Below are 24801 nucleotides of genomic sequence, written 5' to 3' on the forward strand. Positions count from 1 at the left end.
TGAATTTGGTCCATACCGTCTCCTTTTACTTCAAAACATAAAAAAGGTTGTCAGGAAGCTGAAAGACACAAAAACTCATCATCTCTGCTGTCAGTTGGTTTCATCTCCAGTCAAGAAACATTCAAATATCATGTTAACTGTGTTTTCTGATTCAAGTTGAAGTTGTAAAAAGCTACGATGACTCGAATGCCAAGACCATGAAGAAGAGCAAACCCGAACCCAGGAGCTCATTGTCCAGTCCTAAGAAGTCTAAAACAGGAAGAAAATCCAAATACAAGATGACGATGAAGAAGGTGAGAAGGCAGGTGCTTCAGCTGAGGCTGACGGATCAGATACAGAAGACCGAGCATCAGAGACGGAGGAGGACCAGTCGGAGGAGTCTGCAGATGAGGAGGAGGAGAAGGATGAAGATGATGAGGTGAGGTTGTCCAGGCGGTAAGTTGATAAACTGATCAGTCAATCGACATGGAATAAATTGGAAACTTTTGTGATGAACTGATTCATCAATCAAGTAATTTTTCAAGCTAAAATGCCAAACTTGTAAAATTACTTATTGTGTAGGAATCTTAATATTTGATAATTTGATGAGGAAAAGTCACTGTGACCTGGTCAGCCCTCCCGAGTGTTCAGTGAGCTTCCCTCTCTGGGAGTGAGAGCCACACAGGGTCAGCAGCTTACTGATGGTGATTATATGATGTTATTTAGACCAAAAGACTTGTCTTTGTCACTTTCCAGGATGTTTGGTGGGTCAGGATCTCAAACACAACACATTATAACAGCATCCATACAATAATAAACAGTTTGATTAGCCTTTTTTTTTACTTAAAGATTTAAAACCAGGTGAAAACATGCTAAAAAAACAAACAACCCACAGATTTCAGCATTATGATGTGAACCGTCACACCTCTTTTGGTTCGAGTTTCCAGTTTCTCTCCGTATCTGCTGCTTTTGTGTTGTTACATCAGAATAAGCTGAATATCTTTGGGTTTTGGAATGAAAGATGATGTTTTGAACTCCTCACTTTAGTTTATTATGCTTCGGTAAATTTTTTTCATGACTGTAAAAGAACACAATACAACAGTTAGTTAAATATACACATCGACCCTGAAGGTGACACATTATCACTGACCGTAAAGAACATAAATGTTTGTAGTCTTTCAGAAATTGTGAAGAACTTTTTCTCTTTTTTGGATGTTTGATAAATGAAATTATTAGTTGCTTTCAGTAGCAGCACAAAGAACATAATGATGAGTTGCTGCCACCTCTACCTGCACTGACTCCTGATTATGAAAATAATCACAAATATCTTATTGTCTGCTAATCCTTGATACTGTAATTTCATGGTATGTTTAAAACACAAAGAATTTTGGGATACTCGGATAAAAACATACTGAAATCTGCAGTCAGAACAGCCAACAGTATGACTGGAGAAATATATGCCCATCCTGCTGTTCCCCAGCAGAGGTCGATGAAGATTGGATTGACTTGTTCCCCTTTTGGATACTAAGGAAGTAACACACACAGAGAACTGGAAACAGGAAGTCATAACAGAAAAAATGACATTTAGACAGAGCAGCTGAGTTAGTAGATGTTATCTGAATAAAAGCAATCTATACAGAGACGCTTGCTCTCTTACTGACCATCATTAAATCTGCTCCTGCTCAAGAATGTGGACTAACCAGTGAATCCACATTCTGTTAAGCAACGACGTTGACAGTGTGACGGCTGGAAACTAACTTAGTGATAGATACTCTTTGTCTAAATGTTCCACCAGTGGCTGCACCCTGGTGTCTTTGCATTGTTTAGCAGACTAGATATGTTAAGACCAGACCACAGGTTAGTACAGCTGCATAGCCTCATTTCCACCTCTGACCTCATACGGTGTCTATGCAAAGCCTGATGCTGAGCAAACATTCTCTTTTCCTCTCATACAGTTTTATGGTAATCTGTAAACATATTCAGTCATGTTCTTGTTGAAAGGAGAGCATGCATATCCTACAAGGACCAAAGAGCTGTCAACACCAAGAACGATAGTTATAACTATAAGTGGACCGTTTCAAAAGTCCACACTGAAACTACAACAGGAGGGAATGATATTCAGATCACTTTCAGAGTAATAACATGAATAACAGAAACACTGATAGCCAATCAGAATACACCTGAAATCATAGAACCATCCATCAGCTTGATTTTGGGATATTTTCATATAAAATAAAGTTGCAGGAGTGATTCTGATGTTGGAAGGATTCTAACTGTAGCCGACCTCTTATGTATGTCAGATAACTGAAGACTTACAGGAAATACTTTTTAGATGGTTTACGCTAAAAATTCAGTCTTAGATATTTATGCAACGTATTAAATGCTGATGTCACTTTGTGAGCTCGCAAAACAAAACAAATACTCCTCTAAACACTGAGACATACAGCCAGACAGTGTTTGTTGCTGATCGGGGTCTCTGAGGTTTGACTTGATGTCGTTTAATGTGTATTGTTGATGTATGAATTAAATTTATGTTCAAAAGAAGAAGCAACTCTTTCAGAAAACCATTTCCTTCTGAAAGAGACATTTAAATCACTATTTTCACCTGTTTTATCTCTAAAAAAGAGACAGAAGTTTTGTTCTATCGGAGATTTTATCCATATTACCAATCCTGATGATGACCGTTGCAATTGTTGTGCGTCGTGCAGCTCCTGTTGTTATCAATATGAATTTGTTTGTCAGTGCTGTTTTCTGATTGTTTTGTTTGTTACTTCATGCTTCTCTAAATGTTTCCTCACAGCTCATAACATGAATGATCTTTGCTTGTGACTCGCATCAAATTCAGACTCATGTTGTAATTAGATGAAGCAATTTTTGATTAACACACTTCGACTCGTGTCTTTCTGGATTTCTGCCTTTGAAATATTTACTCAGCTTATTTGGAACAAGAAAGTTGAGATCCTCAACACCCGATCAGTGTCCTTAAATATTATATTAATGTTTAATATGTGTGAGCTGTCTGACGGTGCGAGAGCCTGGAAGGACTCAACATGTGTCTGCAGTTGTTGAAGCTGCAGCTGCCTCCGTTTGAAGAGCTGATGAACTGCTCTTCTGAGACCAGACTGTGTGAGGAAACAACTTATTTGACTTTTATCATTTCACCTCTGAAATCACTTTATTTGTTGTCTTTGTGATTTTATTTATATTAAAACATTTTCAATTGAGGTCTCAACTGAAAATCTGTCTGAAATTCAAAATCTTCAAATCTTCCAAATCTGAACTGTGAAGTTTAAACTACAGCACTACTTGCACTTGAATATTCGTATTTGATGCTTCAAAACTTGTTGATCTGACTCTTGACTGCTGTAAAAATACAGATGTTAGGATAAAAATAATGATGATTTATTGTCTTTTTCTTCCTGGATTTCACGTCTCAGTCCCACATGGATGTTGTACTCAGCCGAGCAGGAAAGTCAGCAGACAGTATTCAGGACTGAAGGAAACAACTGGACCTGAAGTTTACTGGGTAAGAAATCAGACTGATATTCTTTTAAGAACGAAAAGAGAAGAACTGGACTTCAGACAAACGAATGACAGTAAGAGAACTTTGCTCATTTATTTTAAGATGCAACTACGACACATTATCTGAAGTATCAGGTCTGTTCTGGTGACACAAAACAAACTGAGTGCAGCTTTACACTGTGGTTTTTACTTTGTGTTACACAAACATTACAAAACGTGATCTATTGCACCAGAGTTTAACTGCGCATGCAAGATAACAGTTTTTCACACGCACACAAAAATACAAGTATAACCACGCCCACATCCTCTTGGTTAAACTGAAGACCACGAGCTGTGTTGCCAGATTGGGTGATTTTAGGTCGCTTTGTGAAGGATAAAATGGGGTTGGGCTTCTTTTCTAAATAAATTAAAGATAATTCATAAATTGTATCTATTAGATTTGTAAACACATCCAGCAGAAGGTCGACACATAGTATACAATCATTTAATACACATACAAATGTACTTTAAATATACATTTGATATTTTAGTCCATTTAATAACAGATACTTTAAGAATTTTACTCAAGTACTTTCACTTTAACCAAAGTCATATTTCATTTTGTCATATTTAACAACTGTGATGAACCACAGTACTGTTGCTGCTGTGTGTTGTTTATAAATGAAAATATTTGTGCATCATCAATTTGGGGGATTTTGAGCAACTCGGACTGGAAACGTTCAAAACATCAACCCGACCTGGCAACAAAGAGTGAAAGTGAAAGTCAAAAAGTTGTTTATCAACATTGGGCGCCTTTTTCTATCCGCGTCAGTATCGAGTGGAGCTGAAGGGTAAGTTTTAACGGCCTTTAAGAGACTAATAGAAGATTATTTGATCATAACATGTTAAGAAAAACAGATCTGAGTTCAGATCAGTGATTCAAATTAGATCCGGAGAGACTCGACACAGACACAAAGATCTGATGTTAACAGGAAGTAACTTCTCGGTGGTTTCTGCAGGGTACAGGTTTATTTCATATTTATTCTTAATAATTATTTAAAGATGAATAAATAATGTTCAGGCGGTAACATCGATGCATTTCTTCAGTATAATTTCCCACTTTTGTTTACATGTTTTGTTGTTGTTGAATTTATTTTCCCTGCAGCTTTTCTCAAACAGCTTTGTGTTGATAAATGCTTAATGTTGCACGTGACACACAGACGACAGCTTTTTCTGTCATTTTGTTATATTAACATGTTTTCGTATATTTTCAGTTTGCTGTGGTGAAGTGACGTCAGACCGTCCAGAGCTCTTATCTCCAGGAAACAACTGTGACTGGGGACGTTAGTCAGGTATACACTGCCACCTGGTGGTCAAATTAAAGAAGTACATGGGTGCAGTAACATTATTTATTTTGTCTGTACAAATTTAATGTCTGTGTTATTTGACAGTGCAAATGTATATATGTATGTGTATATTTATCCCGATATTTAGTCCCGATCTGATACTCAGCCTTAACTGATATTTTCCAGGATAATACACCTGTATTAAGAAAAAAATTATATGCATCCAAGCTGCTCCTTGATAGGTTTTTTTTAATTTAATTTAATTTAATTTTGTTGAAACAAAGTAAATACTTTTCATCTGGCCGATCCTGCAGATCAGATCGGGACAGTCCTAATTATTACGATGATAAATGATGTTACAGGGTTTTCGGGACGTACAACATATTTCTTGTCAGTGTCTCCTTCCTGCACAGACCATTTTGATTATGTTTAAGTTTGCAATTTGCTCCAAAAAACAATTCTTCCTGTTTTTTGAAAATGAAGAAATAACTTGTTACTCCATGCCCCATCACATCTCTTTTCAAAGCATTGGACAATTCATCAATTAATGCGTTTTTGTATGGATTACTCTGACGCTGAAGGAACTTTTTAAAAATGAGGATTCTCAGGCTGAAGTTGTGGAGTTGTAAGGAGTATCTTTGTTTTTTTAAGGTTCAGGAAATGTATCATGATATCTGAGATAATGATATCCTCAGGAAGTGTAAGTAACATGTAAGTGACCGCAGCAGCAGCTTCAACTGTTCACTGTGTTGGTAAGCGGCCAAAGCAAAAACAGGGACACGAAACCTGCATGTACCTGTTGCTTTTACCTCACACAGTATGTTTCAGGCTGTTCAGACCTGATGTCACATCCGTCCTGTACCAGCCTGTCTGCTTCTGTGGCTAAAGTGCTAAAGTCTTACCTGCCAACATTGATCAGCTGTTTGAACACACTGTTTACACTGATTTCACCATTTACACTCCATTTATGAAAGAAGAAACATGTTATTGATCTGAACATGTCACATGTTACAAAGACACTAAACAGGAACAATATAGGCGACTTCTTTGTCCCCGTGGAGAAAGTCCCCAGACTTAATTCCAGGTCTGAACAGCCTCATTGTCTCACGTCTGTGCCCTCCGTTCTGGATAGGCGCCACGCAGTTTAAAACCACCTGATTCAGCTGCATGTTGTCAGCTTTATCCCAGCTTTACTTTGAGCTGGATGCTAACATTATATTAACACACTAAACGTCTGTTTACATGCATGGGAAGAGAAGAATGCAAGAGAAAATGTCAAACACTAAATCGTACACCGTGCAGAACAGACCACAGGACATTCAGCACACAAAGTACAGCTTTCTCAACAGAAACTGAGCATGATTAGTAAATTATTGTTAATTAATTGTATGGATGTTGTTTTTCACTATACTGCACAGGAACGCTTTATTTTCTGTCCTGCTCACTTCAGTTTTCCCATAGAAAATATAGCAGAAAGGTGCAGACTGGTGACCACTTCTCAAATTTCTCAGCTACAGGTGATGTGTCCATTTGGCAGCCAACATTTCTCAAGTTGTTCTGCAGACTTCATTAACGTAAGTGCAATGTTTCTGTATGTGACTGAGCGCTGTGTGTTAAACCATCTGCCTTCTGCTCTGCATGACATGTAAAACAACTGAAACTGCTCTGGGGCTACTGATGGTGTTGCTGCTGCTGCTTTTGGTTAATGAACATGTATTTGTTTAGATGCTTATTTATTTTTCATGATGAACGTGTCACAATAAAAGTCGAGCAGTAGCTAAAATAAACGTGTCTGCTCAGGGGAAGAGATAACCGAAGCCAAGAGAACCAGACAAGAGGAAACAAACGCAGGTATAACGATCACATCCAGGTGTAAAAATAACTGCTGAATAAAGTTATCAAGAGTCAAATGTTAGTTTAACTGTTTGCTGTTGGTTGAAACAGGAGCAGCTCTGCACTGACTGAAGTCCAAAGACGATCCACGAGTCTCTGAAACTGATCCTCCATGTGCACAAACAAGGTGAGAGATGTTGTTTAAAATAAAATCATACAGTAGGGAGGAGATTGGAGGAGTCTAAAAACTTTCTCTCTTTCTTTCAATTTCTTTTCCTTAATTTACAAGAAGTTCAAAGATCATGTAGGAATAAGTGCCTTAATAGGGGTTTTGTAATAAGCCCTGTCACTGACCTTTTTTGTAGTCTTGCTGAAGACCTGAAGATGAGTGAAAGTGGATCTGAGAGAGATTCAGCACCTTCAACAATCAGCTTAAAGTCTGCAAGGAGTGACCGCTCCAAAGGCAATGTTCCAGTGTTTGGAATTAAACCCAAATCCTCAAGAAAAAGGTGAGATTACCATGTGAATAGCTCAGTTGAAATACTGTTTTGTAATCAGGGCAAAAACCATAATATTGTGTACATGCAAACGTGACCACTAAGTCCTGTCAATGAACTTTTTGTAGTCTTGCTGAAGACCTGAAGATGAGTGAAAGTGGATCTGAGAGAGGATCAGCGTCTTCGACAATCAGCCTCAAGTCTGCAAGGAGTGACCGCTCCAAAGGCAATGTTCCAGTGTTCAGCAGTGAAACCAGACATTCACAAACAAGGTGAGAGTTTTACTGCCTGACTGAGTGAAAGTGATCGTTGTTTGACTCATTTGATCTCAACCTGCTGTATATTAAGTATTTGTGGTGCCAGTATCAGGCCTGATGATGATAACTACTAAAATACATGCACTACTCCACATTCTGACTAGTTGCCTTCATGAATCTTCTGTATTATTTGTATGTAATTTTGACACTATAGTCTGAGGTTATATTGAGTATATTAAATTAAACATTGGTCTAAATTAGAAGAAAACTAGAATGATGACAAACAAGTTAAGAGATGTTTGAAAAAAGAAAAAAAATCATACAACATGGAATAAATGGGAGGAGTTTTAAAACGTACATTTTTGAAAATGTAATGATTTTAAAGAAGATTTCAGATTCGGCGCCTCATTTGGGGATGTTGACAACATTTTGCGACACACGACCTCTTACCTGTTTACATCATATATTCAGCTCTGTGTGTTGGAAACAAACCAACCAAATGTTAGATTTGCCAGGAATGTTAATGGGAATATTAGTGGAAAATGTATTGTCATTGGCCATGCAAACAGCTCAGTCAAAATATTGTCTTTTTTGTAATTAGGACAAAAAACAGCGACATATTAAACTGATGCATTTCCCTTAAAAATTGCAACTGTTACTTTATGGATCATGCTAACTTTGCACTCCCCACCTCTGTTACAGAGGTTTACATGGTTTCAACGGAAAGGTTTACAGGTTTATTAAATAATAAACAAGAACTTCAAATGCATGATGGGTTATGAGGTGTGTGAGTTAGAGGAATCAGTGTGTCAGCAGATGGATGTGTGAGTGTGACGGGTGTAAAATGTTGAAAGGTGCATCACTAAAACTACTGACAAGGCTGAAGTCAACTAAACAAGACCAGAGCACAGAGGGGTGAGGATGAGAGAGAGACAGAGAGACGTGATGTGCTGGTCTGCCACACCTGGGAGACATCTCAGGTGCTCCCGCTCGTCTGAATTAATTAACCCCGCCCACCAACCAGCAAGGATGAAACACACACAGAGCAAGTGGGAGAGGCCATCACACATTTTAAAAAGAAGGGAGAAACAAAGGAAATGAGCAAGTGTCCTACATCTCTCCTAACAAACATGATTTTCACAAACCACTGACAGGATGAACTTAACTTTTCTGTTTGTTGTACCAACACACTTTGTTTCTGCTCTGGTTAAGTTTCAGCACAAAAAACACTTTTCTACTGTTTGGAAAACATCCTGTTCTGTTGGCTTGAAATACCTGTTTTGGTCACTACAAGCACAGCAGGAAATAGTTGAATTCACCTGTAACTCTTAATAAACTGAGCATTTCATCAAAATATACTATGGAGCACTGAGGTGTTTCCAGAATGCCCAACCCATAAATCATATTTGTAAGGGAACAAGCTTGTTCAGGACTGATCCCAGAAGAAAAATCACTTCTCCATCATTTTTATTACAAGACATATGTTTACTGTCTGTGTGAAAATAATTTGGGAATCATATTGTAATATTATATATTGTAATTCCAATATGTGATTGTTTTCCACATCACTCAGCCGTGTTACTGACCTTTTTTGTAGACACGCTGAAGACCTGAAGATGAGTGAAAGTGGATCTGAGAGAGGTTCAGCACCTTAAACAATCAGCTTCAAGTCTGCAAGGAGTGACCGCTCCAAAGGCAATGTTCCAGTGTTCGGAATTAAACCCAAATCCTCAAGAAAAAGGTGAGATTACCATGTGAATAGCTCAGTTGAAATACTGTTTTGTAATCAGGGCGAAAACCATAATATTGTGTACATGCAAACTTACCCACTCAGCCCTGTCACTGACATTTTTTGTAGTCTCGCTGAAGACCTGAAGATGAGTGAAAGTGGATCTGAGAGAGGATCAGCACCTTCAACAATCAGCTTCAAGTCTGCAAGGAGTAACCGCTCCAAAGGCAATGTTCCAGTGTTCAGCAGTGAAACCAAACTTCCACAAACAAGGTGAGAGTTTTACTGCCTGACTGAATGAAACTGATCGCTGTTTGACTCTTTTGATCTCAACCTGCTGTATATTAAGTATTTGTGGTGCCAGTATCAGGCCTGATGATGATAACTACTAAAATACATGCACTACTCCACATTCTGACTAGTTGCCTTCATGAATCTGTGTTATTTGCATGCAATCTTAAAAGTCCTTTTACCGGTTATATTGAGTACATTGGTCTAAATTAAAATGAATACTAGACTGATGAAAGCTGTGAACAGTTTCAGCTGCATCAAGTGGAAGATGGGAACATCTCCAAATAATTTCAGTGTGCTGATTTTGTTATTTGGTACATTTGGGGGCAAAAGATTTTAATCGCTGACTGCATTAGATTTGCTAATGACTCTACAAGTAAATTAAACAATATTCATGAGATGCACTTGACCTAGATGATGCATCTGTACAAAAAACAATTATAGAACAAGTTGTTTTTAGAAATGGACGATCTGACGGTTGTAGATTGGAATCAATCTTAAAGAATCTACTTTTCAGGTGAATCATGGATTCCTCTCATGGGGTCCTTTTCATTTTTTCTCCCTCAAAACTTCAAATAATCTCATTGACAAGCCGATCCATTCTATGTAAACAAGCCAAAAGAACGATTTATCCTACTGGATCTGCTGGTTGGATCGATGACTTCACCTGATTCTTCCTCAGATGACGTCCTAAAAATAATGAACAGTTGTGTTTTAATAGTGCAAAAGTAGAAATTCATTGGATATTTTAAGTATGGGCTACATTTACAAATTACAAACATGCTCCATGTCTCAGTGGGTTAATATGGACAGAGTTTAAATAACATTTGAATCTTAATGAGTTCAGACTGTTTGAAAACCACAACCATATTTACACATCATGCACATCGTGACATAACGAGCTCTGTGGTGGCAGGTGTGCTTAATCATCCAAACTGTGAAGTTGAACACGAGAGAGAGTAGAAATCTTAAAATCATGTGCAGAATGGGCTTCCATTTGATGAAAACATTTTCAGGATCCAGTAGTTAGAATATTGAAATCAACAAAAGCTTGTTTTTTTGATGCTGCTTGTACTAAAATATGGACTAAGATATGGATATGAACTTTTTCAGTGACCAGGATACATCAAGCATGCAGCAGAACCAGGACACCCTGAAGGTAGGCAGCAATTTAAAAATATTCTTATCTTCATAGTTGACTATTTTTAGTTCATCATGACAGTTTCTGCAGTCACAGAGGTTCACACAGTAACTGAAGGGTCACACAAATAGTTTAAAGTCGGAAAATATGAGCAGATTTATTGATCCATTTAATACCATGAATACATGACAATGTAAAGCAGATTGTGTCTCAGTACAGACATCTCACTAACTTACTGTTTGCACAATAATTACAGAGTTATTACTGTAAAATTGTAATTGTACAAAATATAGTTGCTAACACTGTATGATGTAGACCTACAACTGAGAGAATATGATGCTGATATTTGAATTAAACAGGTTCCGGATTTTTGTCTGGAGTTTGAATCTAAAGCCATGGCTTTAGTAAAGAAATCTCTGAGATCCCATACGAAGGTCCTTTCTGCAAAACACAAAGAACTGTTTGAGGAGGACGATCAACAGATGGAGATTGATGACAAAACTAAAGATGCAGCTCTGAAGTTTGCCCTCCATATCTTGAGGTCCATGAATGAGGATGAACATGCGCACACTCTTGAGCGAAGTAAGAGAAGACTGCATGTTACTTTATGAGTTTGTGTTTGTTAGGAGAGGTCACCAAGTCAGAACACTGATATTCACTGAATGTTACATGTCAAGTTTCATACCAGTTTGACCATTTCTGTGGTGGCAATAAAGAATAATTGATTGATTAGGGAAGATTTTAACATCAGCATTAGGGATGCACGATATGGAGTCTTTTCAACTGAATACTGTAACTGATAATTACCAATGATGCTAAAAAACGCTAATTGTTCATTTATAAATTTGTGTTTTTAAAAGTTCCAATCATATAGTTTGTGTGCCTCAGGGTAAAAAATGTTGTGCTGTATTGAGATAAGATCTAAGAATTATAGTTAAGAGTTAAGAGTTGAGCCCTAACCATCAGCTGATGTCACTGTAACCCACAAAACCAACGAACAGTTCTGACTCTTCAAATATTCTCAAATACTCTCAAATATTCAATTAATTGTTCTAGTAAAATACATTTAAAAAAACGTCAAACATACTTCAGCTTTTATTTAGCATTTTATTCTTCTAAAATAAGTGCTTTGACATAATCAAACCTGTCACTTACACTATATTGCCAGAAGGATTCGCTCACCCGCCTTGACTTGCATATATAACTATAACTTAAGTGTCAGTCCCTTTGCAGCTATAACTAAGGATGGGAATCGAGAACCGGCTCTCTTTCAGAACTGACGCCCAGTGAATCGATTCTTTGGAACGGTTGGCGTTCCTGCTTAATGATTCCACTTATCGGTTCCACTCATTGCAAATGTGTCATGACGTCACACACGCACTGAGTTGTTTTGGTTCAGAACGCAGCATACATGGCGTTGAAGCAGAGGCGCTCTAAAGTTTGGTTATATTTCATGTGAAAAGACGACAATATGGTCACTTGCAACACTTGTAAAGTTTCCATTTCATCAAAGGCCACCTCCAGTATGCAGAAACCTTTGGCCACACAGCAATTCATTTGCAGGACCCAATTTTAGGTTTGTTCTGAGGGTGCTGCACATAATTTGTGTGTACACTGTGCTGATCAGATAATAAAGCGAGTTAATCCAAACAAACAAATTTATACTTATTCCTTCACCCAGTGAGAACTGATAAGAGAATCAATAAGGAATTGGATCAATAAGCAATATCGATAATGGAATCGGAATCGTTAAATTCTTATCAATTCCCATCCAAGTCCAGCTCCTGAAGAACAATCCCACACCATAATCCCCCTTCACCAAACTTTACACTTGGCACAATGCAGTCAGACAAGTACCATTCGCCTGGACACTGCCAAACCCAGACTCGTCCATCAGATAACCAGATGGAGAAGTGCGATTCGTCCCTCCAGAGAACGCATCTCCACAGCTCTAGAGTCCAGTGGTAGTGTGCTTTACACCACTGCATCCGATGCTTTGCATTGCACTTGCTGATGTATGGCTTGGATGCAGCTGCTTGACCATGGAAACCCATTCCATGAAGCTCTCTACGCACTGTTCTTGAGCTAATCTGAAGTCCACATGAAGCTTGGAGGTCTGTAGAAACTGACTCTGCAGAAAGTTAGCGACCTCTGAGCACTATGTGCTTCAGCATCCGCTGACCCCACCCTGTCATTTAACGTGGCCAACCACTTTGTGGCTGAGTTGCTGTCGTTACCAATCGTCTCCACTTTGTTATAATACCACCGACAGTTCACTGTGGAATATTTAGGAGCGAGGAAATTTCACGACCGGACTTGTTGCACAGGTGGCATCCTATCACAGTACCACACTAGAATTCTCCTGGGAGCAACTCATTGTTTCACAAATGTTTGTTGAAACAGTCTGCATGCCTAGGTGCTTGCTTTTATACACCTGTGGCCATGGAAGTGATTGGAGCACCTGATTGAAATTATTTGGATGGGTGAGTGAATACTTTGGCAATATACTGTATATTGATTAAAGCAACCACATCATACAGGGCAGACAGGGACACATCTGTAAAGTAGCAGCAGCTCGGGAGAGAATCCTGTGGCTCCAAAATGTACAAAATTCTTAGTTGTTGACCGTGGCAAAGGGCTGGTCGGTAAGTGCAAATAAAATGTGCCTTTTTCTGTAACTGCTTGGGCCCTTGCGTTATCTTTGGAGAACTCCACAATTTTCAAACACCTGTTGAATAGACAGTTCTTTAGGCCGTGGAGCACTTATATTTTTTAATCAGGCGAAGCTGGCTGCTGCTGCTTCCTGTTTCTTTAATAGACTTGAATGGCAATAATGGCTTTTTAAGATTTGTTGACTTATTTGCCCCTCTCTGAACTCATACAGAACATGTAGTGCAAATTGAAATCATGTTGTCTTCCTCTGAAACTTAAGAAAAAGAATGTCTATATGGGTGACAACTTCTTTGAACGGCAAGCGTGCTGTACTTCCTGCCATTATACTCAGCCTCCCCCCTCTCTTCTCTGTGTTAGTGGTGGACAGCAACCAACTTTTAAAAGACAAAGTGCCACCTGCAATATTGGGCAAATAATAATAATTAATAGTAATTAAGATGTGCCATTATCTGACGGATAAATTATCGTGCATCCCTTATTAGCAAGTTAACATGCAGGAATCTCAAGTTGTAGGTGAAGCAGATGAATGTTGAGGCAAGTGCAAAAACATATCATAAAGTGAAAGTCAAGTTTAGCAATGTAATAAACGTTTCAACCTGAACCTGAACTCAGAACTGATAAGAAGGATACCAAGAGGGATAAGCACATGACAAATTGTTCTTGTTGTTGATGTTACACATTTCTGTCCTGTCAGGTCATTATGGAGAAATTTTCATGTACCAGAGGAAACTAAGATCTTTCCTGAAGAATAAGAATGAATTCATATTGGAAGTAACTACACAACAGTGGCCTGTGCCTCTTAAAAAGATTTATACAAATCTCTACGTGATTGAGGGGGACAGTGGAGAGGTCAACAAAGAACATGAAGTGAGACAAATTGAGACAGCATTCAACAGACGCAAATCTATGGAAATTCAGATCAATTGTGAGGACATCTTCAAGCCCTTACCCAACCAACAAGACAAACCAATCAGAACGGTGCTCACCAAGGGGATAGCAGGCATCGGCAAAACTGTGTTGGTACAGAAGTTCATGCTGGACTGGTCAGAGGAGAAGACCAATCAAGACATCCAGCTCCTGTTTTCACTTCCTTTTAGAGAGCTGAATTTGATCAAACATGAAAGAAGAAGTTTGATGGAGCTCCTGTCCAACTTCTCTCCAGGCCTGGAAGAATCTCGAATCACAGAACTGAAGACGTGCAAAGTCCTGTTTGTACTGGACGGTCTCGATGAGTGCAGACTCCCTCTGGATTTCAAGGGAAATAAGAAATGCTGTGATGCAACACAGTCGGTCTCAGTGGACGAGCTGCTGACAAACCTCATTGCAGGTAACTTGTTACCAGAAGCAAATCTGTGGATAACAACGCGACATGCTGCAGCCAGCTGCATCCCTCCACAGTATGTGGATCGGACGACCGAGATACGAGGCTTCAACAACCTGCAGAAGGAGGAGTACTTCAACAAGAAAATTGAGGATGAAACCTTAGCCAGAAGAGTAATCGCAAACATAAAGTCTGCAAGAAGTCTCTATATCATGTGCCATGTACCAGTGTTTTGCTGGATTTCCTCCATCGTCCTGGGAGAAATGTGTGCCAAAGCAGCAGGAGGAAAAATGCCAAAGACTTTGACTCAGATGTACATCTACTTTCTGTCACATCAGACCACTCAGAAGCAAGTCAAGTACTGTGAAGATCAACAACCGGACTCCCAGGAGTATGACGAGGTGATCATGTCACTTGGGAAGTTGGCCTTCCAGCAGCTGGAGAAAGGCAACCTGATCTTCTACGAGGAAGATCTTAGAGACTGTGGTATTGATGTCAAAGACGCGTCTGTCTACTCAGGAGTGTGCACTCAAGTCTTTAGGGAAGAGTGCTGTATGCAGCATAAAGTCTACTGCTTTGTGCATCTGTCTGTCCAAGAGTTTCTTGCAGCTTTGTACGTCCATGTGATGTACACGGTCAAAGGTGTCAACCTGTTGATGGAGGAACCTAAACTGATGACCCAAAGCAAACCTGTATCTGACTTGCACAAAGCTGCAGTGGACAAAGCCTTACAAAGTAAAAATGGCCACCTCGATCTCTTCCTGCGTTTCCTCCTCGGACTGTCTCTGGAGTCCAGTCAGGATCTGCTCAGAGGCCTGAAGATTCAGGTAGAAACCAGCAACACACAACATCACTCGGGAACCATCGAGTACATCAAGAAGGAAGTAAATCAGTCTCATCCTCCAGAGAAGTACATCAATCTCTTTCACTGTCTGAACGAGTTGAACGACCACTCTCTGGTGGAGGAGATCCAGACTCACTTGGACTCAGACCAAGACTTGGTGATGGACGACCGCTCTGCAGCTGAGTGGGCAGCTCTGGTCTTTGTGTTGCTGACCTCACCGGAGAAACCAGACGAGATCGACCTCAAGAAATACTCCAGAACAAAGACGGGCCTTCTCAGGCTCCTACCAGCCATCAGAGCATCCAGATCAGCAAAGCAAGTGTCTCACATCATTTTACAATTATTCATTCAAGTATTGTCACTTGAACCAGTCCACCACAGATTTTTAATGACAAGTTAACTTTGTCTTTCTGTTTATCAGGTTAGATGATTGTAATCTCACTGCAGACTGCTGTGAGGAGCTGGCCTTCATTCTCAGCTCCAGTGCTAATGAGCTGACTCACTTAAAATTAAGTGACAACAACTTACAAGACTCAGGAATCGAGCATCTCTGCCTCGGACTTAAAAGCCCAAACTGCAGACTGAAGACACTGAGGTGAGTCGATGCTGAAGCTGAGGATAATGTGACTTAACAAAACATCCGTACACAGCCCCACGTCTAAGGCCCAGCCCTTGGATCTTCCCACCACCATGTTTCACTGTGGGTTTGAAACTCTGTGGTATCAGTCTCTCTCCTGTTCGTCTCCTCATATACATCCCTCTGTTACTGACACTAATGTCAAGCTTGATGGTGTCATCAGTAAATATACCTTTATCATCATCCACTGTGAAATTCTGGTATGTCTCAGCCCACTCCAAATGTTTGTACTTGTTTTCCTCCTGAGAAGTGGTTTAGAAACTGCTCCTCTGTTTACTTAGCTAATTATGTATATCTAGGGTACTGATACTTTGATTTACTTCTGCAGTCCTCATGTAAGATATTTTTTTCCAAGTTTAGCAACAATATTAAAGATTTCAGGGTGGTTTTGGACTTTTAGACCCCACAGTATTGCCACGTTTGTTTCAAACTGTGTTTCACTAAACCAGACAATATGATACAATCATAAACAAAAGCCTGCAAATTCAGTGCAGCCAACAAGTTCCTAATCATATTTTGGGAATTTGTGGTATTTCTAGTTGCATGTCTGATGAAATCATAAGACAGATGTCAGACTTGTGATTTGCTTTGTGATCAATAAGATATAACTAAGAGATACCGAAGCACCAAGTTCTACTGAACATTATTACATTTATTATTATTATTATGCTGTTTGTCCTTTCAGGCTGAACCGATGTGGACTCACCCAGAGAGGCTGTGAGAAACTGGCTTCAGTCCTGAGCTGTCCCACTTCACATCTGAGAGAGCTGGACTTGAGTGACAACGACGTTGTGGACTCAGGAGTGCAGCTGCTCTCCACTGGACTGGGAAATGTGTGCTGTAAACTGGAAACTCTGAGGTATCACTCACAGAAGACTATTAATCCTTGTTTAGGATTTGAAGCATATCAACCATCAGTTATGGATTAATTCTGTCACTCTGTCACAGGTTGTCCTTCTGTAACATCACAGAGAAAGGTTGTGTCTTTTTGGCCTCGGCGGTGAAGTCCAACCCATCACACCTGAGCGAGCTGGACCTGAGCTACAATCACCTCAGGAAGTCAGGAGTGAAGCTCATCTCTGAAGCTCTGGAGGAAGGACGGTGTGAATTGACTAAACTCAGGTAAAGAACACAGTCTAATGTTAGTTTTGTTCTGAGTTTTTACTGCTGGGATATTATTCAGACTGATGTGTTTCTATCTGCCCCACAGAGTCGACCACAATGCAGAACACTGGTTTAAACCAGGACTGAGACGATGTAAGTCGTGAATTTTTGTGCCAAAGTCAGTCACTGATGAGTAGAAACCTTTCTGTTAATGTTTTAACCCAAAACCAGACTAACTGATTATGGTTATAGGCATTTTTTCCAACCAGATAAAAATAATCACATTAGTGTTTATAGGGTCATTAGGAGCTAATATGTTTCTGTTGACATGGGGCTGCATGTCACCAGAGTCATCAGTTAGTTAGCTTGTTAAGCTGTTCAGCTCGTGGTCTGAACTGGGAGCTTGGAGGGGAAGGACCAGTGTTCACACTGCTAGCACAGGAGCTTTGGACCTGGCTGGACTAGCTGGTTAGCTAACTTAAGTGGCTATCTCTGCAATGCAATGCCAAAACGGTTACTTCTTTACATTCTAATGATAATTTTAGTTAATCTTTGAATATTTTTATATAAAATTCTTACATGCTGCACCTTTAAAGGTTTACACCAGCCCTCTCATCTTATTTTAACCCACCAGCTGTATAGAAGCAGATATAATCTATGGCTGAGAGGTTTACATTGTGGTTAAAGATGTCTAACTCCTTGACTTCTTCCTTAAACTAGATGCATGTGAGGTAAGAATGGATCCCAACACTGCTCACAAACTCCTCATCCTCTCTGACGACCAACAACAAGTTACCCACAGCGTTGAGGAGCAGTCGTACCCTGATCACCCTGACAGGTTTGACTACTGGGCCCAAGTCCTGTCCCAGCAGGGCCTGCAGGGCCGCCGTTACTGGGAGGTGGAATGGGAAGGAAAATGGGTCGGGATCGGAGTGGCGTACAACAGCATCAGTCGCAAAGGGCCAGAAACTGACTGTGTGATGGGATACAATGGAATTTCTTGGAGTCTGCACTGCTCTGGGAAAGGCTACCGTGCGTATCACAACCTTGAGAGCATCGTCCTCAGTGTCCGTCCAGGTGATTCCCGTGGACTGGCGGTGTATCTGGACTGGCAGGCCGGCATCCTGTCCTTCTACAGAGTTTCTTCTGGAAGATTGCTCACACACCTGCACACCTTCGTCACCAAGTTCACTCAGCCTCTCTACCCAGTATTCAGGGTGTGGGGAAAGGGCTCCTCATTGAAGCTGTGTCAGCTGGAATAACTTGGCAAAGAAAGTACTGAATCAAGGATCTTTGTGAAGGACTCACCAAAGGATGTGACTTTATTTGCATTCTCGAGTGTCTCGTCTCTCTGCTCCACTGACGTTACCCCTTGATTCCACTGGGTTCATCTCTGTACCATGGTGCATGTGATGCTGTCTTTTTCTCCATTCCACCTCATATACCACCAGGACTGTTTCAGAAGCAGAGCATCCTGCCTGCCTGACATTTTTTTTTTAAAAGTTGTTTAAAGTGAGTGTTAAGTTAGTTATGAGTTAACTAAGTTATGAGCAGGTGAAAGTTTCTTCATGTGAGGGAGTTTTCCTTTGTTGATGGTGTTCAAGATGGTTGCAAGTATGTTTCCAAGTGGTTGTAATGGTTGTTTAGGGCATCATCTAGGTGTTTATGGGATGGTTGCCATGGAGATTTGATGACTGTATCAATGATGTATCGTCGGCACATGTCAAGTCAACCAAGATGTAGAAGGTGATCATCAGTGATGCCACTGTAGATATTGAAGTGTAGTTGTCACATTTTGGTCATTTGCTGTACATTCCATGTGTTTTGTTTATGAAAGTGTAATTTTGTAATTTCTACTTTTGACCACAACAACAAATGTTGCCACATCGGGACTCCAGATTGAGGCCCCGTGTCAACAAAGCATCTTTTTTCGATTGTTCCCAATCAGAAGCATTGAATATCTCAACTTCTCTGAAAGGTTCTGGTAAATGGGCTCCTAGAGTAATTTGAAGATCTCACAGCTAAATACAGCCTCGATAAGAGGCACTTCTTCAAATTCCTGCAACTCAAGCATCCGAACAGAACAGGGGGGCAGACTTCTACCAGTTACAAAACAACCCTTAGATGATATATTGAGTACCAAAAAAGAACTCAAGGGGTTTATATCTCACATATATACTGACATTAACAGTCTGTTAGGAAAAAAAGGGGCTTAAGGTTAGTGAAAAGTGGGAGGCCAACTTGTTTCATAATTTTGAAGATGCTGATTGGACTGAGCTTTGTGAAAAGGCCCAACACTTTTCCTATAATAGAAAACATATATTAACCCAGTACAATCTGATACATAGAGTCTATCACACCCCCGAAAGACTGCACAATATAAGTCAGACAATCTCTCAATACTGCCCAAGGTGCAAATCCAAAGTTGTCTCTCTTCTTCATATGTTCTGGTCTTGTTCACAACTGTGTATCTACTGGGAAACATTACTGAGAACCATATCCAAGATAGCTAAAACAAATATTCCATCTGAACCAATGTTAACTCTATTAAGGGACACGTCCATGCTGCCTGTAAGGGACAACAAAATCAGATTCATAAGAATAGCTCTGACAAAAGCCAATAAATGCATGTATCTTAAATGGAAGAGTGAACACCCGCCCTCACCCTCACTTTGGCTTAGTGAACTGACCTCCTGTAACCCCAACCAGAAAATAATGTACAGTCTAAAACAAAGGCCAGACAAATTTGCCACCATTGCTCTTTTTTCTGTTTCCTGGCCTCTGCAATAATATTCTCTGTATTTTTGTCTCTTGATGATGATGTCATTACCAGCATCCTCCTGGCTCTGATGTCCCGATGTCAAATGAAAACAAACAGATCGTAAACACAGAGGATCCGTGCGGCTGTCAACATATTGTTGTTGTAGAGACAATCACTCCAGAGAGCACAGCCACAGCTTTTCTGCCTGAAAACAACGGCAGGTTAACTGCTTTCACCACTTCACCTCTCTGAAAAACTGTTTTAACTGGCTGAAAATCCAAATATTGTTCCCTGACTTGCATTGGTCGTGAAAATTTGTTCTCACTCAAAATACTTTTACCTTCAAACTGTTCTTTAAACTTAAGTTCACTGTAAGAACTTTAGGCTCCTCTGAACACATACTCCCTCCTGCTGTGTGTAGCTTCTGCAAACTATTAGCCCCATTAGCTGTTAGCTGCCTTCAGGCTCATTTATGCTCTATGTAAATACAAAAATAGATCCGTCTATTTCGAACAATAAAACCATCACTGCCCAGGTCTTTCCAGGCTTCCATCACATGGATGTTGAACAATACAACCACAAGAGGGCGCTGCTCAGAGTCATTGGTGTTGCACAGACCTCAACTTTTCCAGTGTCCTCCCAGCTATTCTCAAAAAAGTTCCAGCATTTTTAGAAACTTTTCCCTTGTGTCCTCTGGTTGACTCTCTTTTAGCTAAACCGCCCCCCACGACTCCTGGAGGTTCTGCTCCATTGATCCGTATCCACAAGCTTTTAGAAAACATGCAGGAATGAGGACAGAAGTCTCCGTCTGCATCCGTATCCAACTCTGAGCAGAAATTAACCTTTAGCCAAACTCACCAAAGGACTAGATTATCAAGGAGAGAGTTTCTCCTCTCTAATAGTGAGCTAACTGCTACGCGTTTGTATGTATTTATATGTCTTATATTATGTATGTTCATGTATCTTTGGTATTGTAATGAATAAATAGATAAACATACACATATTTGTCAACTCTTGTAATGAAATGATGCCTCTGGATTTAAACATGACAGTTCAGTAATTACACCAGATCAGTGTGTGAACAGTTAAGTGTCGATGGCGCAGCAACATCCATATTCTACCCAGAATTCAGTTTGGTTCAAGTTTTCATGTTTTACTTTCTGTCTGATCAACAGATAATTTATTTCCACTGAGAGAAATATCAGTTCATGTTAAATATTCGAACTCTTTTGTGCAACAATCCTGTGGACTTACTGACCTGTCATCTTTAATGTTCAAACAGTTTCCCCCCAGGATTAATAAAGTATTCTGATTCTGATTGTGATTTCAAATAAAATTCAAATGAATGCATAGGTCTTGAATTTAGTTGAATTTATCTTTCTATTTTTTATTTTGATTTACATTTTCTTTGGTGAATTTTAATCACTGTCATTGAACTTTGCTTCAGGATATAATTCTTTAAAAATAATATTTTTTTATTTTGCTGTTTGTGGTCAGTTAGTTGTGCGCTGACCTGGAGGGCAGAACAACAGACCACGATGGCAGCTGGTTCCTGACTTCCCGTAGAGACACAGTTAAAGCCGGTACATTCCCTGCTCCCCCAGTTATTTAGATCACCCATAGAAAAGGAACGATGTGGACATAAACTGCAAGTGTTGGGCACTTTTTATATACAACATACTGCAGTATTTCAATCAACCACCAACAGTGGCGGTTCTAGACCAGTTTTAAATGGGGGGGTCATTTTGTGTTAGAGGGGCACATACAACCCACGGAAAAAAGCCAAATACCTCATTCAGACAAGGGATAAATGAGACTAAAAACAGTATTTACAATTTCAACAATTTTAATTGGGTAGTAAACTAAAACAATGACAGAAAAAGATGAACATAATAATTAGTAACTTTATAAACTGAAAATTGGTGTATTTTTACAGATGTCAAGCTTCTTCTCCTGTCCCTCATCAAGGTCCTTGGAAATAGTTTGAACTTTGGCTGTGCTGGTGCTTCTTGCCGACATTGGCTGATACCTGGAGGAAGAAAAAACACATGTCAAGATATATAGTAGAGCAATAAAGAAACACCAATAGGATTATTATAGACCAATGACACTGGAGAATCTGATTAATACAAAGATAAGACAAAACATGTTTAAATTAACATATCGTTACACTTTTTTTTCTCCAAACAAGCAGACATTCTTTCAGCTCCACTAACCTGGTGGTCCAGTGCATGTAGATGAGGAAGCACCATCCTCTGCCTGACTCTCATCTGTCCTTTCTTCCTGCTCTCTTCCATCACTTTCATTGCAGACCGCTTCACCTGACTCCTCTGGATCCCTCTCTTCATTTCCTGTCTGCCTGTGCCCCACCTGGATCATCTAGTCCACTATCACTGCGGCTAATATTGTGGCGCTGATGGACGAAATAGGACATAATGTCCCCCTTTCTCTTCATTTTGATAACCGAAGAGCAAAAATGATGGGACAGTCAAGCAAAGGCACGACACTGATTTAAATATTTAATCAATACTGTTGCTGTCGGCTTGCTTGAATTAATATTATTCTTCTAAAATTATATTTTGGACGGCCGTGGCGGCCGGCAGGGAAAATTCGCTCCGTGAAAATAAGGGAGCTGAAATCATTTCAGTCCGGTAACATGTAACATCGACGAGGGCTAAACATTCAGGGAAAAACCTTCAATCACTATGACTCGGTATGAGAGTGAAGTCGTTTTAGATGACCGCACTGGAAATATCTGAATTAACGTTAAACATTAGAAAAACGTATCGGCAACATGTCGGCAACAACATTTTCAGACCAGATCAAAATCCTGTCTTGTGTTTTGTAAAACACAAATAAAATAGTTTTACTCACCTTCAGTTCAGTTGTTTGCATGATAAATGTTTGATCAAAATGTTTTGATTTTCGCGCTCTTTTCCTTTCCTCTTTCTTCACTCGCTGCAGTCCGGTCGGTTCTCTCAAGGCGGTGCACAGCGTGCGCCGCTCTATGTGGTCCGACTGGAAACCCGCTGAGACACTTAGTTCCGCCATTCACGTCTGTACAAAATCATCGCAAGACATCTGTCATTTTGTTATTGATGCAGACTCCTTCGTCGGGGGGCCACAGGGGGGTCCGGACTCAGAGTTACGGGGGCATTGAACTGTTTACTACGTTTTTATGAGACCGATTTGGTAAATTTGCTGTTTTCCCTCCTTCAAGTGTAGTGCCCCGAGGTGATCAAATGTAAATGGGATTATATTATTTATCATAATCAATAATGATCCCTGATAATCATTAATGATTACTGATACTGAAATTTAACATAAATCTCCCTTTTAACGTCCCAGGAGTACTACATAATGGTGCCCCGTGTGAGGCAACACATAACAACACTCGTCTCTGCTTCTTGTTGGCTTCATTATGTTTCATCCCCAGTCAAGAAACATTCAAATATCACGTTATTTAACTGTGTTTTCTGTCTCAAAGGTGAAATTGTAACAAGCTAAGATGTCTTCTCAGTCTCATCCATTTTAACATGAGTGGGTATGTCTCAGATCTGATCTCCAGCACACAGCTGACAGGTACATACAAGAGGTTTGTTGACACAATGTAACAGAACATACATTTAACTGATGCAGAGTGAGCAAGTTTTAAAGTTATCTGAGAGTAATACACAGTCTACAGCCAATCAGAATAGAGTTGTGGTGCATGTCCATCCATCCATCCATTTTCATCCGCTTATCCGACCAGGTCGCGGGGGCAGCTGCCTGAGCAGGACACCCAGACTTCCCTCTCCCCGGACACTTCCTCCAGCACATCCGGGAGGATCCCAAGGTGTTCCCAGGCCAGCTGGGTGACATAGTCACTCCAGCGTGTCCTGGTTCTTCCTCGGGGTCTCCTCACGGCGGGAAATGCCAGGAACACCTTCCAAGGGAGGCGTCCCGGGGGCATCCGAAACAGATGCTCGAGCCACCTCAACTGGCTCCTCTCGATGTGGAGGAGCAGCGGCTCTACTCCGAGCTCCTCCCGGGTGACAGAGCTCCTCACCCTATCTCTAAGGGAGCGCCCCGCCACCCTGCGGAGGAAACTCATTTCAGCCGCTTGTATCCGGGATCTTATTCTTTCGGTCATGACCCAAAGTTCATGACCATAGGTGAGGGTAGGAACATAGATTGACCGGTAAATCGAGAGCTTCACCTTTTGACTCAGCTCTCTCTTCACCATGACAGACCGATACAACGACCGCATTACTGCAGCCGCCGCACCGATCCGTCTGTCAATCTCACGGTCCATCCTTCCCTCACTCGTGAACAAGACCCCAAGATACTTAAACTCCTCCACCTGAGGTAACAACTCTCCCCCAACCTGGAGGGGACAAGCCAACTTTTTCCGGTCGAGAACCATGGCCTCGGACTTGGAGGTGCTGATTCTTATCCCAGCCGCTTCACACTCGGCTGCAAACTGTCCCAGGACATGCTGGAGGTCCCGGCTCAACGGAGCCAACAAGACCACATCATCCGCAAAAAGCAGAGATGAAATCCTGTGGCTCCCGAACCAGATCCCCTCCGGCCCGTGGCTGCGCCTAGAAATTCTGTCCATAGAAATAATGAACATAACTGGTGACAAAGGGCAGCCCTGCCGGAGTCCAACATGTACCGGGAACAGGTCTGACTTACTGCCGGCAATGCGAACCAGACTCCTGCTCCGGTTGTACAGGGACCATACAGCCCTTATCAGAGGGCCTCCGACCCCGTACTCCCGGAGCACCTCCCACAGAATGCCACGAGGGAAACGGTCGAATGCTTTCTCCAAGTCCACAAAACACATGTGGACTGGTTGGGCAAACTCCCATGAACCCTCGAGCACCCTGCGGAGGGTATAGGTGC

The 24801-nt window shown here is 40.7% G+C and overlaps 2 protein-coding genes and 1 long non-coding RNA gene across 14 annotated transcripts in view; 2 read left to right on the top strand and 1 right to left on the bottom strand.

Moving 5' to 3' along the window:
* Window positions 1-21264, top strand: part of LOC119005419 (NACHT, LRR and PYD domains-containing protein 3-like) — a 33370-nt gene extending 12106 nt beyond the window's left edge. The window contains exon 13 of the mRNA XM_037073009.1: window positions 18413-21264. Within this exon, the coding sequence (XP_036928904.1) occupies window positions 18413-18415 (3 nt within the window). The 3' untranslated portion in view covers window positions 18416-21264. The remainder of the gene's footprint in view (window positions 1-18412) is intronic.
* LOC119005421 lies at window positions 1-23703 on the bottom strand. The gene is made up of 2 exons (XR_005070506.1): window positions 22789-23703; window positions 1-380 (listed from the first exon to the last, which is right to left on the bottom strand). It is a non-coding gene; the product is annotated as an uncharacterized LOC119005421 (long non-coding RNA).
* LOC119005417 (NACHT, LRR and PYD domains-containing protein 3-like) lies at window positions 3788-21264 on the top strand. Of its 12 annotated transcripts, none has more exons than XM_037072998.1 (17): window positions 3789-4331; window positions 4755-4832; window positions 5478-5537; window positions 6338-6400; window positions 6627-6677; window positions 6771-6846; window positions 7025-7168; window positions 7285-7428; window positions 9272-9415; window positions 10547-10592; window positions 10934-11156; window positions 13942-15727; window positions 15834-16007; window positions 16735-16908; window positions 16998-17171; window positions 17260-17306; window positions 17874-21264. In XM_037072998.1, exons 7-17 carry the CDS (start codon window positions 7044-7046, stop codon window positions 18413-18415), a joined length of 3579 nt encoding a protein of 1192 aa, XP_036928893.1. In that variant the 5' UTR covers window positions 3789-4331; window positions 4755-4832; window positions 5478-5537; window positions 6338-6400; window positions 6627-6677; window positions 6771-6846; window positions 7025-7043; the 3' UTR covers window positions 18416-21264. The 12 variants fall into 12 exon arrangements, with proteins under 12 accessions (XP_036928900.1, XP_036928893.1, XP_036928892.1 ...); XM_037072999.1 differs by lacking the exon at window positions 3789-4331 and adding an exon at window positions 4338-4500; XM_037073005.1 differs by lacking the exon at window positions 5478-5537 and having other exon boundaries at window positions 3788-4331; window positions 7025-7122; window positions 7383-7428.
* Window positions 23704-24801: the final 1098 nt, after the last annotated feature.

This window comes from Acanthopagrus latus, chromosome 17 (genome assembly GCF_904848185.1).
Source record: "Acanthopagrus latus isolate v.2019 chromosome 17, fAcaLat1.1, whole genome shotgun sequence".
In the NCBI taxonomy this organism is placed as follows: Eukaryota; Metazoa; Chordata; class Actinopteri; order Spariformes; family Sparidae; genus Acanthopagrus; species Acanthopagrus latus.

What these genes read in the sequence shown, in the direction of transcription:
- LOC119005417 (XM_037072997.1), top strand. Translation starts at nt 7,044, where the DNA reads ATGAGTGAAAGTGGATCTGAGAGAGATTCAGCACCTTCAACAATCAGC. An exon ending in ACCAAACTTCCACAAACAAG is followed by an intron (nt 9,416 to 10,546) that starts GTGAGAGTTTTA and finishes GAACTTTTTCAG; the next exon opens with TGACCAGGATACATCAAGCA. An exon ending in AGAACCAGGACACCCTGAAG is followed by an intron (nt 10,593 to 10,933) that starts GTAGGCAGCAAT and finishes TGAATTAAACAG; the next exon opens with GTTCCGGATTTTTGTCTGGA.